Below are 13310 nucleotides of genomic sequence, written 5' to 3' on the forward strand. Positions count from 1 at the left end.
TAGCCTCAAATTCACAGAGATCCATCTGCCTCGGTCTTCCAAATGCTGGGATTAAAGGTGTGCACCCCTATACTTGGCCATAGGCTTTAATTTCATTGCTAACATTTTAAATACTAAGAGAGTGTATTTTTAAAGTCCTTTAATTCCTCATGTCAGTTATCAGAGCAGCATTACATGTTCCCTTGTCAGGTATGAGCACGCGCCCTTTGACCAGCTACAGTTCCCACCTGGCCTTGTCTTTTGCAGTCATTTGCAGTCCCAGACAACTTTTCTTTCTAATTTGCTGATTTTTGTCATTTACCATTTTATGTTTATGCATACATTCCTTTCTAGATTCTGCAGTCTATCCCATTCCTTTACTATTCCAAGCTCTTCTGCACTTTCTAGTAGGTTTTTACACCATTTGAATAAATTTAAAATTCTTTGCTTAGATATATTTGAGCACATTTGCTCTTCTGGGTGAACATTTATTAAAATAAAATCCCACTAGGATGAATTGAAATATGATCGATTTTATTAATATTTGGAGAAATGAGAATTTACAATTTTAAATCATCCCATTCAGAAACATATCTCTAATTTTAAGGGGGGGTCTTTTATAGCTCCCCATAAAGTTCTATATATTTGAAATTTAGTTCAGGTGTCTGTCTTCTCAGGTTTATTTTCTAGATATTTATTGACTTTCATTGTTGTCGTGAATAAGTTCCAGGCAACTCTGTGAGAGTTTTATTTTTCTTTCCAGAAGTGTGTAACTGGGGTTCTTTCATTTGCTCTCTCGGGCTCAGTGTGAGAGCCTGTGAGTGCAGACACCAGCTCTCATCTCACCCTTCCTCTTGGCGTCCTACTGCTTTTCATGTACTTGGTTTCCTGCTCTACTCTTTGGTTTTCTTTCTTTTTCTGACATTTGCTAGATTGACAGATGTTTCTTTGTCCTTTTTAATGTTTATTTTGTGTTGTTTTTGTTTTTGAGACAAGATCTCACTATGTAGACCAGGCTGATCACCTACCTGTGCCTCCCGAGTGCTGGGATTAAAGGCCTGCACTACCCTCCCCTTTTTTTGTCCTTTAAAAAATTTCCTAGATGAATTAATTAATTAACTTAAATTTCCTTTTCTCTGATTACCTTTGGAATGCTTTAGACAGCAGCAACACAGGGAGTCTATCAGTGTCTGTGAACTCTCTGAATGGATGATAGGGAATTACTGCTCCTCTTTTAAAAATTCTTACTCTGTAGGAGTTAGTCACTTTATGGTTTCCCCATTGTTGCTATATCTTTTACTGCCAATCATCAAAAAGTCAGTTAATTCATACAGGAGACTATAAATTGCCATCAGTAAAAATTCTGATAGGGGAATTAATTCTTTCATTAAAATAATGAGTTTATATATAGTTGAAATGAAATATTGACCATATGTTTTCATGAAAACTAAAAGTCTTCTAAATAACTTCTGAAGTCATATTACCAGGAGATCCGTTAATTGCAGCTTGAAGTGTGCACAGGACAGAAATTCAAGATCAAAATGCTGATCTCATCTTCATATTCTACTTATGTATGTGCATGTGTGTGTGTGTGTTGTACACATGTGCATTCATGCATGCATGGGAGCCAGGTGTACATGTGGAGGTTAGTGAACAGCTTGTGGGTGGGCCATGTGGGTCCTGGGATGGAACTCAGCTTGCTGGTAAGCCTGAAATTTCATTAGCCCTCGTCTTCATACTTGATGATTATTTCTTAAATACGGTAGACTTGATGTTAATAAGTGGGAAATGACTTTTATTATGTATTTTTTTTCTCAAATACCATAAAGGGTACATTTGCTTATGAAAGGGTGGAGACAGGAGGGCAGGCAGTACCTAAACACAGGGCATCTTACAGAACCTGGAGCCTCATTAAAACACTTTCTAAAAGGCTCTAAAGTTATTTGAAGAGATAAAATAAGGGATAAAATAACCAAGGCTGAGAGAATGATCTATCTTACCTGAATTTGGGTGATGACTAATGGAGTACTCACATCTAGAGAGAGTCAAATAGTATATATATTAAGATATTAAGCTTTACTTCAAATATCAGTGATATTGTCAGTTTTCTTTAGTGTGATAGTGGCACTAGATTGTGTAGACTATACCAGCTTTAAGGGATGCATGCTTTACTATTTGAGGGTAAATAAGGTTGATAGCTGCATTTCCTTCCATTGGTTCAGAATCTGCAGAAAGAGTGAGCCCTGCTAGGAAAGTGTTAACAGTTTCTGTATCTAGGTAGTGATTATGTGCTTGTGGTGGTTAATTTTATGTCAGCTTGGCTGGGCTATCCATTGCCCAGCTACTTGGTTAAACAGTATGCCTGTGAGTGAATTGGTAGACAAATAGATTGTCCTCCTATGGTAGGTAGATGTCATCTAATCACTTACAAAACAAAAAGGTCAGAGGGAAATTCTATGCATGCTTTCAACATGGTTTTTTGTTTGGTTTTGGTTAGTTCTCCTATCTTTAGATTTGAACCAAAATATCAGATTTCTAGGGCTTTGGGACTACTATTCTGGGTCTCCTCTCAAATTGCTAGTCATGGGGTTCCATTAAATGCATGATCCGGTTCCTTATGTTAACTTTTTTAAATATGGTGATCTCTCTCTTGTGTGTGTGTGTGTTGTATTTGAGTCTCCGCGTGATTACACAAGGCCCACTATATATACACACAAATACATTTCCTGTTGGTGGTGTTTCTTTGGCAAAGCCTAAAACACTGTTTAACACACACACACACTGAAGTTTTTGTCTGTTTAAGATGTTGGTGATTGTTTAATTTTATTTTGAGGTAAGATCTCATTGTATAGTCCTGACTGGTTTGGAACTTGCTAGCCAAGCTAGACTTGGACCCCCAAAGATCCTCTTGCCTCTGTCTGTAGAGTACTATGATTAAAGGGATGTGCCACCATGCCTGGCTTATTTTAAATGTTTTATAATGAAAAGAAGGGTAATTTAAAACAATCTATTCAAACCTCAGCCAAAAAGTATTCTAGCTCAGACCTGATCTGTTCTACAGCCTGGCCAAGGGATGTGTTGTCTTTGCTCCATTGTTTCTTCTGGTCCCCTGCTAAGTTTGACTTTTCTGGAGTGGCAGTGAAGGGTAGACGGTGGGTGAGGAGAGAATGAGGATGGTGTCTTTCTTTCTGGTATAGCCATATTTCAGTGCTAGTGCCCTTGGTGGGGCTGACGTCCAAATAGAGCCTCTGTTTTTCTTTCATGGAGTGTGTGACTGTGCGTGCGTTCATGTGTGTGTTTAGTTTTCTCCTTTCTCTTAAGCTGGGACGTTTAACAACACAGCATTTATTTTGTGGGTAGTGCATTTTACTACTGACTTTTTATGAGGAAGTACCCTTAGGAGCTGTACTGCCATGGTCCTCCAGCCATAGACGGTTGTTTTTTTAATTTTCATGAGAGTAAAGCTTATCTCCCTCTCAATGTTCCTAGTTGCCCTGAGTCTATTCTTACTCTGTCACAAGATAGAGGGGCAGGTTTCTCTTGCTGCCCCTTTCTTCTCCATTGTGATGTTCACATATGGCTCAGTTCATCTTTGCTATGTGGCAGACATCTTCTAAAATCTAGTGATACCCTTTAATAGTATCATGCTTGGACAGTAGATAGGTGTGCTAATATTGGCCATATGTTGATGGTGAGTCATTAGAACTCTTCTTGTGGCAGTTGAGTGAATTTCTGTCTCTGTGATGGGGATGAATGGGCCTGAGTAGCTCTGCCTGTACTTGGCCATGTGGCGGCAGCAGAGTATAAACAGTGATCTAGACTACTTAAGAATTTTTCCCCCTTTGGCTGGGCGTCGTAGTGCACACTCAAGAGAAATAGGCAGGTGGCGAATCTCTTTGAGTTCGAGGCCACCCAGAGCCGTTATACAGAAAGACCCTGTCTTGAAAAAAAAAAAAAAAGAATTTTTTTTTAAAAGACCCAAACTGGCAAGACATTCATTTTAGTAAATTCTGTGGATATAAGCAAGACCCAAGACTAGCCCAGATTTAAAGGGTAAAAAGTCTCTACATTTTGATGGGAGAAACTGCAAGTCATGATGCAAACATACAACAAAGCAAGGACAAGAAATGGCTGCACTCATTTTTATATACAGCCTGAAAGTGTGCATGCATATATCTAAACATGGTGTGAAGGGCATGAAAGTGCCCTGTGGTCTTCTGAGCATCAACTCCTTGCATCTTTCAGGTCACCCACTACCTTCCTGACCTTTAGATAGGGAAGAGGACTATCTCTTTGATTCATAACTTGGAGAAGAATGTGATTTTTTTCTTTTTGTTTTGTTTTTGTTTTGTTTTTGTTTTGTTTTTGTTTTGTTTTGTTTTGTTTTGTTTGAGACAGGGTTTCTCTGTAGCCTTTTGGAGCCTGTCCTGGAACTTGTTCTGAAGACAAGGGTGGCCTCAAACTCAGAGACCTGCCTGTCTTTACCTCCCAAGTGCAGGGATTAAAGGTGTTCTCTACCACTGCCCAGCAATTTTTTTCAATTATTTGATAGTAATACATGAATTTATAATAGAAGCGAAATGTCAAAACACAGAGCCTCAGAAGTTGGGTTCTGAGAGCACCTGTTTGCTATGGCTACCTCTGGGCAGACGAGAACAGCAGTGTTTCTGCCTCGCTCTAGAAACCCTGTGCAGACACTCTCAGAGTCCGGTCTCAGTGTTTACAGTGTTTGTTAAGAATTATTGGGGCTGGAGTGATAGCTCACAACCAAAAATATAAGAACTGTTGGACTGGCTGGCCAGGACTCCTCTGTAGAATGGGGCTTAATGAGTAACTCTCTTTATTTAATATTCCAACTGAAATTGTGAAATAAGTAGAAAGCTCCCCTTAATACCATACTTAGCTCAACTATGAGGAGACAGAAGTAGGAGTCATTGAGACTTAGATAAGGATGTCTAGATGGTTATTATTTTGTGTGGATTATAGTAGATGGTAACTGCTTTCAAACCTAAATTATTAAAAATTTATTCAGTTTTCCTTAGAATTTGTACATCTATGCTAATGAGACCGCATTACCCCAATATTTTAGAAACATCTGGAAATGATGTCATGTTGGCACCTGATGCATCCTTTCCCTACCTCATGGTGTCAGATTCAGACATTTTAACCATAGATACTATCCATGGTTACAGGTGCTGAACAGCATCAATTCAATTATTCATAATCCTCGAGCTCCGGTGATTATTTATAAACAGAGCAAGGGAGGAGCCCAAAAATTCAATAAAGATATTGTTCAAGATTGTGGATTTGAACATCTCGTTCCTATAATAGAAATGTGGGCAGATGAACTGACATCCTTAAAGGTAAGCAGTTGAATATTCTTCACACGTTTTGAAAATCTGTTGACTTTTCTTGTTCTTTAACTATAAAGCTAATGATACTTTTCTAAAATTGGAATATTACTGCTTACATATTTTGTTCCATTTTGTTTTTGAGACCGAGTCTAACTGTGTAGTCCCGGCTGGATTGGAACTCTCTCTATAGAGAGGCTGGATTTGAACTCATAGATATCCACCTGCTTCTGCCTCCTGAGTGCTGCAATTAAAGGCATGTGCCACCATGCCCAGCCTTCATATTTCCAATCCTGTAAATTTGTTGCTATTGTTAAGCTTTCCTCCTCAAAAGTTCTACCATAGCAAATGTGTAGACTTTACCTCACTGAGAATCGGTAGTGGACCCATCTTTGTAGTCTAAGCTTTTCCCTATTCTGCCCTCTCCCTCCTGCTGATGTCTTGCTGAGCATGTCCTGACCTTGGCACATGCTTAAATGCTGTGTTGTAGCCTTAGTTTCTTCTTAGTTGGGACTGCTTGTTCTGTCTTCACATTTTATTTTTCTTCTCAGAACTGAGTTTATTTCTGTTTGTCTGATTGCTAGAGAAGGTGATAGTCAGCAAGCAACTGGGAAATGAACTGTACTTTCATTTGATTTATAGATATTCTTTATTGTGTAACTTGAGTTCATTACATTTTTCTTGATTGGTTTATTGAGAAGTGATTTGCTATAAAGTTAACAGTATTGCATTTCTGTGCCTTTTGAACTTTAGATTTTTTTCAGTAACTAATATCATACAGAATTCTGCTATAGTTAGTGAAGATATGATTTGGTGACAGTGTTTGTCAGCATTTGTTCTAATATCTGAAGAACCTTGTAAAGAGCAAGTGACTTCTTAGGAACAAAAAGTTTTATTTGTTCTTATATGCCTCAAAGATCTTCATGTACATGGGTACTCAATTAATATCCAAATTATTCAGAATAACTATAGTCCCAGACAACTGGAGGTGCTTTTTATTTGCTTTGCTTTGGTCTTTTTTAAAAAAAAAATTTATTTTACACACACACACACACACACACACACACACACACATATATATATATATATATTAGTTTCTTGAGACAGGATTTCTTTGTATAACCACCATGACTGTCCTGGAACTCACTTTGTAGATCAGGCTGGCCTCGAACTCACAGAGATCCGCCTGCCTCTGTCTCCCAAGAGCTGGGATTAAAGGCATGTGCCATCACTGCCTGGTGTTTTTGTTTTCGTTTTTGTTTCTTTTGAGACAAGATCTCTATTACGCAGTCTTGGGTGTCCTGAAACTCACAGAGATTCACCTGCCTCTACCTTCCAAGTGCTGGGATTAAAGGTGTGCACCACCATCACCAAGCTTGATGGTTTTGTTGTTGTTTGTTTTTTAATTTATAAAATCTTATCTGTATAAAACTCATGAAAGAATCTTGGCAGTCAGCCTAAATTTTATTTCCTTTTTTTTCTTTAGAACTTGGACAAAGCTACATAATATATAAACATTTTTGATTGAATGACAGTGCTGGGTTAATAATTTTATATGCCTCGGTTTCTCTAGTTTGTTTCAAAGAAAAGGCTGAAATAGAGATTGATTTGTAGAATCTGTCATTTCCCGCTCACTGCTTGGCAGAGAACTCTGTAGGAGGTAGCAGTGCTAACTGCTGTTCTCCTTGTCAGGAGAGTTAGACTGGAAATAGCCCTCATCTTTCCAGCAGAAGGGAAAGACTAGATGAGAAAGGTGACAAAGGCAAGAATCAAATTAATAGGCACAGTTGTTTTTCTACATGTCAGATAACAGGGAATGTGTTGCAAAATGTGAACATAAAATTCAGACCACTTGGGGAGATGAAATAATGCTAAAATATGACATTTTAAATAACTATGCCATATATTGCTAGGAGAAACTGAGTGCAGTAAAGATGGACACCTGCGGTGAAGGGAATGCGATGTGTGACTTGTCCTCCAGGGTCTGGTAGGAGAGGTCACTCTGGTCACAGCATCCAGGAAAGGCTTACAAGAGCGCAGAGTTCTTGTCACTGTGTTGTTTTCTGAATAGGAGGCAAGAAATTAGCTTTATACTTAGAATGTTGTAAGGATGGCCAGGCCGTGGTGGAGCACACCTTTAATCCCAGCTCTCGGGAGGCAGAGGCAGGCGGATCTCTTTGAGTCTGAGGCCAGCCTGGTCTACAAGAGCTAGTTCCAGGACAGGCTCCAAAGCTACAGAGAAACCCTGTCTTGAAAAAAAAATTATTGTAAGGACACCTGAGGCCATTGACTAGAATTAGCTTCTTCGGCCATTGAAGTAGCTCATGGCCTTTAGGAATGCTTCTATTATTTATAATAACAGATTCAGAATCCAGCTTAGAGAGTACATGAATCCCTTTGGTGTCTCATATGGGGAGTTTTTTATAATGTAGAACTTTCTAGTTTTGGGCAGACATCTTCCCAGTTAATATTTTTCCTTAGGTCTGATTCCTGACTTAAAAGAGAATGATGGGTTTGAGAGATGAATGGAAAAGAGAAATGTAGCAATACATACTATTACTACATGTTTGCCTATTTATTTTTGAGACAGGCCTCATTATACAAGTCTGGCTGTCCTGGAATGTACCTTGTAGATCACGCTGACCTTAAATTCACAGAGGTCCACTTGCTTCTGTCTCCTAATGCTGAGATTAAAGGCATGTGCCACTAAGCCTGGCCTTATTATATGTTTTATTTTCAATGAACATATAATTATACACGTGTGAGGATAGGACCACTGTTAAGAACATCAACAATTCTCAGCCATGCATGCTTTACTTACCCTACTGTGGTATAGAACATCCCAGATTATTTCTCTTATCCAGCTCACCCTGACTGCTAACCATCCTGTCTCCACTTCTTCTTACTCAGACTCTTCTCAGGCTTGGGAACCACTATGTGTCTAACCTTTGAAACTTTTACCTATAAGTCAGAATTTGTGGTGTTGTGTCTGTTTTATTTCACCTAACGTAATGTCTTCCAGTTCTGTCCATGTTGCAGTAAATGACAGATATCATACTTTTTATGGCTGATGTCATCATATACATGTGCATGTTTGTATCACACATACACACTATTTCTTTTTAGCCATTCATCTATCGTTAGTTGCCTAAATTTATCCCATATCTCGGCAATTCTGAGTAGTGCTTCAGTAAACACATGAGCATTGGCATCTTTTAGTTTCATTTTATTTGGATACATATCCAGATGTAAGATTGTTAGGTTATATGGCAGTTTTCTTTAGTTTTTTAGGAACCTCTATCGTTTTACACGATAGCTATACAATTTTCATTTCCATCAATAATAAATGCAGGGGATTCTCAAAAGAATTATGGTCACTTGTATGATTTCATTTAAATAAAATGCCAAGTGTAAGCAAATCCATAGCAGCAAGTAGTGGATTAGTAGTTATAGAGGCTGGAGGAGAATAGAAAAGGACTTTGTGGGTGTGGGATTTCTTTTTTATTTTTAAAATTTGTATGTGTATAAACATTTTGACTGCATATGTGTTTGTGCACCACATGCATGTCTGATTCCCGTGGAGATCAGAAGAGTGTGTCAGACCCTCTAAAACTGGAGTTATGGATGGTTGTGAACCATCATGTGGGTACTGGGAACTGAACCTGGGTCTTCTGAAGACCAAAAGGAGTTCTTCCTGCCAAATGATCTCTCCAGTCCTAGGTGTGGGACTTGCTCTTGGAAGATGGATAGGTTCTGAAATTAGACAGTGGTGGTATTTTGTACCACAGTGAAAAGATGAGAACCCTCAAATTGTGCTAGTAAAGGTGAGTATTTTGATATGTACATTTTATCTCAAAGGTGCTGTAGAGATATTTAAAGGGATGTGGCTCAGGGGTAAAGTATTTGCCTTGTGTTTGTGAGGGAGGCCTAGGCTATCTCCAGCACTGATAAAAAACAATCTAAAAAACAATACAACTACTTAAATAGCATTATTGCTTAAAGCATCTAGACTTCTTTTAAGTTGGCAATGGTATTAAAATATACTGATGATGATTATATAGCTATGTATTTTTAGACCACCTTATTACTGTTTAGTGTTACAGTACAAACTATTTTATAACCAATAATGCTTGTAATTTCTTTTGTGGTAAAGGATTTGTATAAGTCCTTAAAAATATTGTCTGCAGCAGTGGTACCTTGGCATAATTTAAAGAAACCAGATGAAAATGAAGGTGTCAAAGTAGAAGATCTGTTGTTTATGGTAGATGCCATGTTGGAAGAGGTTGAAAACAAGAAGGAGGTAAAACTTGATACTTACATAACTTTCCATTTTAAAGTTTTTTAATTAAATTTTTAATATTATTTCAAATTGTGAACTATCTTTTCACCTTCTTATAGAGCCCCAACATGCCAAACTTTCAAACTTTGCAAGCTATTGTTTCTCACTTCCAAAAGCTGTTTGATGTGCAGTCTTTAAATGGAGTCTATCCCCGGATGAATGAAGTGTATACCAGGCTTGGAGAAATGAACAACGTGGTGAGAAACCTCCAGGAGCTCTTAGAACTAGGTGATGACCCTTGTCATTTTGGGCACTGATTTAAGAACTATTCTTAATACATAAACAAAAAATAGGTGTGGGGGTTTTTGTTTTATTTTGCTTTAACAGTATTGTCTTGCTCTCACTGTAGCCAAAGCTGACCTTGAACTCCTGATCTTTGTCTTTCACCTTCCAAGAGTTCCAGTTGCTGATTCTATATGTGTACCACCACACTCCACAAAAGTCCTTTTAATTAAAAAGCAAAACAACAACAAAACCACAGAAAGGAAAAACAGAGATAGGGATATAGCCTAGTTGGTAGAGGGCTTGCCTAGCATGCATGAACTCTGTGTTTGATTCTCAATCCTGCATAATCAGGTCACGGTGGTGCACATAGAGAATTCTTGTACTCAGTAGATGGAGGCAGGAGGATTAGAAGTTCAAGTTCAGGGGCTGGAGAAATGGCCCTTCAGTTAAGAGCACTTGCTGTGAAATTATAAGGACTGGAGTTTGCATCCCATCACCCCTATAACAAGTCACTCCAGCTACAAGGAATCCAACACCCTTTTCTGGTTTCCATGTGTGTAAAAAGGACTTGTATACACATACATACATGTATACACACATTTAGATCTTTTTGTTTGTTTTTCAACAACCACCCTGTGTAACCACCCTGGCTGTCCTGGAACTCGCTCTGTAGACCAGGCTGGCCTCGAACTCAGATCCACCTGCCTTCTGCCACCACCACCTGGCAAATCTTTTTAAAAGTTCAAGATTCTGACTTAAAACAGCCACCCCCAGACAGGGTTGGAAAATGGCTCAGTAGTCAAGAACACATTCTCTGCAATCATGAGTCCAGACTTCTGATCCCAAGCTGGACCTGCTCTGAGGAGAATGGGGACGGAATTGTTGAGGCCCACTGGCTTCTAGCCTAGCTAAGAGAGTGTGAACTCCAGGCTCAAGGAGGTAGTGTGTCTTTAAGAAATAGGCAAAGGGTGAGAGAGGAGGACACCCAATACTTTTTTCTGGCCTCTGCATTTTCTGAAGTACACACCCCCATATACTTACACAGACACACAAATGTGTAAGCTAATATAAATAAATATTAATCCTTTTATCCACCAAAATAAAATTAGTAACTGAAGCAGGAAATATTAGATGAGTGCAATGATTTTGGAAATTCTTTTTTTAATATTTTATGTTTTCATTTCTCTTTTGCAGACAGTTCATCCTCATTGTGTGTGCTAGTCAGCACAGTTGGGAAATTGTGTAAGATAATTAATGAGGATGTGAATGAGCAGATTAAGCAAGTCTTAGGACCTGAAGACCTACAAAGGTATATGTTAGAAATGTATCCAAAATGCTTCAAGTGCTGAGAAGTAAAGACTTCCAAAGCTTTATAAGTTACTTATCAGGAGTGACATTTCTTTTGAGATAGCATCTGGGTGTCCTGAAATTCTGTGTAGACCAGGGTGGCCTCAAACGCAAAGAGCTCTGCTTGTCTCTGCCTCCAGAGTACTGGGATCAGAGGTGTGTGTCACCATGCTTTTCAAAAATAACTTCATAACCTTAAAGAGTCATACACCCTTGGAGATGGAAAAAATGTCACATGTACTCAAGATAAAAATTGTCGGGGCTTATAAACTCGCATAGGGCAGCTGGAGACTCTAGCAGAAACTCCCAGGGGAAGTTACAGAGAGAGAAATTAAAGACTTTATAATCAGTTCCTGAATTGGACTATAACCTAACCTCTTTCTAGGACACTACCAAACTACTGAGTCATTACTAATCACTTACTTTTTTGTTTAGAAGATAAATATTAAGGATTTTTAAAAGATTAGGCACCACTAATATAGAACCTAATATATATATTATGGGGCTAAGGCAGATGTGCAGCTCAGTGGTAGAGCTTGTGTTTACGAGGCATGTAACTCTGGTCCTCTCTCCAGTAACCCCCACTCCAGAAAATAATCCCCCCCAGACAGTGAGGCCTTCAACAACTTTCAGCAAACTATGGGAACACACACTCACCAATCCCTCACATCATCCACATATTCTGCAAGTTTTCCTGGAAGAACCCTTATATAACCTGGCAGTGGAGTCTTCTCATATTTAATTTTTTTCCCTTTTGGTTTCTCCCCTCATTTCCACTGTTTTTCTGACGACTGGTACTTAATGTTTAATAGCATACTGGGTAGAGAAGCCTGTTTTTAGCAAATGTTCTAAATAAGATGCTTTAAAAAAAATAAAAGGAGAATGGTATTAGGGTGAATTGAGATCTTAAAAGGAAAGGATTGCTGTAATTGATCATCACATTTATATTCAATTTAGCAAGTTAGTTTCTTCTCACTCTGAAAGTGTTTTGCCTGCAACTACCTGTTAACGATCAAATTCAAAATCCCGAAGTTGGAAGCTTTTGTAAACTGTGTATTTTTTAAATAGCATTATCAACAAATTGGAAGAACATGAGGAATTTTTTCCAGCATTTCAAGCTTTTACTAACGATCTTCTTGAAATCTTAGGTAAGACCTGTTGATGGTGGCTGAATCTCTTAAGATGTCAGTGGGTTTGAGAGAAGGGTGTTCCTTAGACACTGAGCGCCTGGTTACTTTAGGTGTTTGGTGGGAAGTGTAGAAAGCCGTAACTACTTTTAAGAAGAATTGGTTAGGATTAATTCTCAGAAGAGAAGAAGACAGCTATAAAGAGATAGTAACTATCTCTTTTCTTTTTAAATATTTATGTGTATGACCATTTGCCTGTATGTATGTATGGGCAGAGCCTGTGGAGGCCAGAGGTGGTGGTCGGATCCCTTGGAACTAGAGTTACAGACAGTTATGTCTTGTTAGTTCATGGAACTGAACCCAGGTCCTCTTACAAGAGCAGCAGGTATTTTTAAACTGCTGAGCTATCTCTCCAGCCCTGTGAGACTATCTTGTTTTGGGGTCTTCTCATTAGAAATAGCATATTCTGTGAGACTCTTGGCTCTGTCATTGTGACCCTACTATTAGAGATGCGTCAGGATAAGGGTAAGTACTTGCTTTCTCAGTGAGCAGGAGCTGTAGAATGTGAATTCTGGCTAAGGCTCACTGAAATTTGATGCCTTAGAAGAAAAATCAAACTCAGAAGGAAGCCTCTGAAGAACCTGAACTGCTTTGTCTGAAAATGCAGACCAGAACCAGCCATGTCCCTGAGTTTTGTTCTGGGGTTGCCACACACCTCTTACTGAACAAATCTCCCAAAAGAAGGTCTGAGAGCACTCCACTCTGAGACTAAAGGGATCAAGAAGGAACGCTGTGTTCCTTAAGAAGAAATCAATTCCCAAATCCTTAAGTGGAGACCCAGAAAAGAGATGCGTTGTCTGGCTAGGACGCATGTTGGGACCCATGTTGGCTGTACAGATTTAAGAGGTACCAAGGTATCATAAGTGCAGCCAGCTGGATGTG

General features: G+C 38.8%; 1 protein-coding gene across 5 annotated transcripts in view; it reads left to right on the forward strand.

Annotated features, from left to right (window-relative positions):
- Cep70 (centrosomal protein 70) overlaps positions 1-13310 on the forward strand; it is a 56182-nt gene that overhangs the window by 41900 nt on the left and 972 nt on the right. For all 5 annotated transcript variants that reach the window (XM_085689604.2, XM_085689603.2, XM_048416840.3 and 2 more), the window contains 5 exons: positions 5172-5342; positions 9484-9630; positions 9729-9897; positions 11089-11203; positions 12310-12389. In XM_085689604.2, the coding sequence (XP_085545730.2) occupies positions 5172-5342; positions 9484-9630; positions 9729-9897; positions 11089-11203; positions 12310-12389 (682 nt within the window). The remainder of the gene's footprint in view (positions 1-5171; positions 5343-9483; positions 9631-9728; positions 9898-11088; positions 11204-12309; positions 12390-13310) is intronic.

The sequence above is a fragment of the Myodes glareolus genome, chromosome 4, assembly GCF_982192425.1.
Source record: "Myodes glareolus chromosome 4, mMyoGla1.1, whole genome shotgun sequence".
Classification (NCBI taxonomy): domain Eukaryota; kingdom Metazoa; phylum Chordata; class Mammalia; order Rodentia; family Cricetidae; genus Myodes; species Myodes glareolus.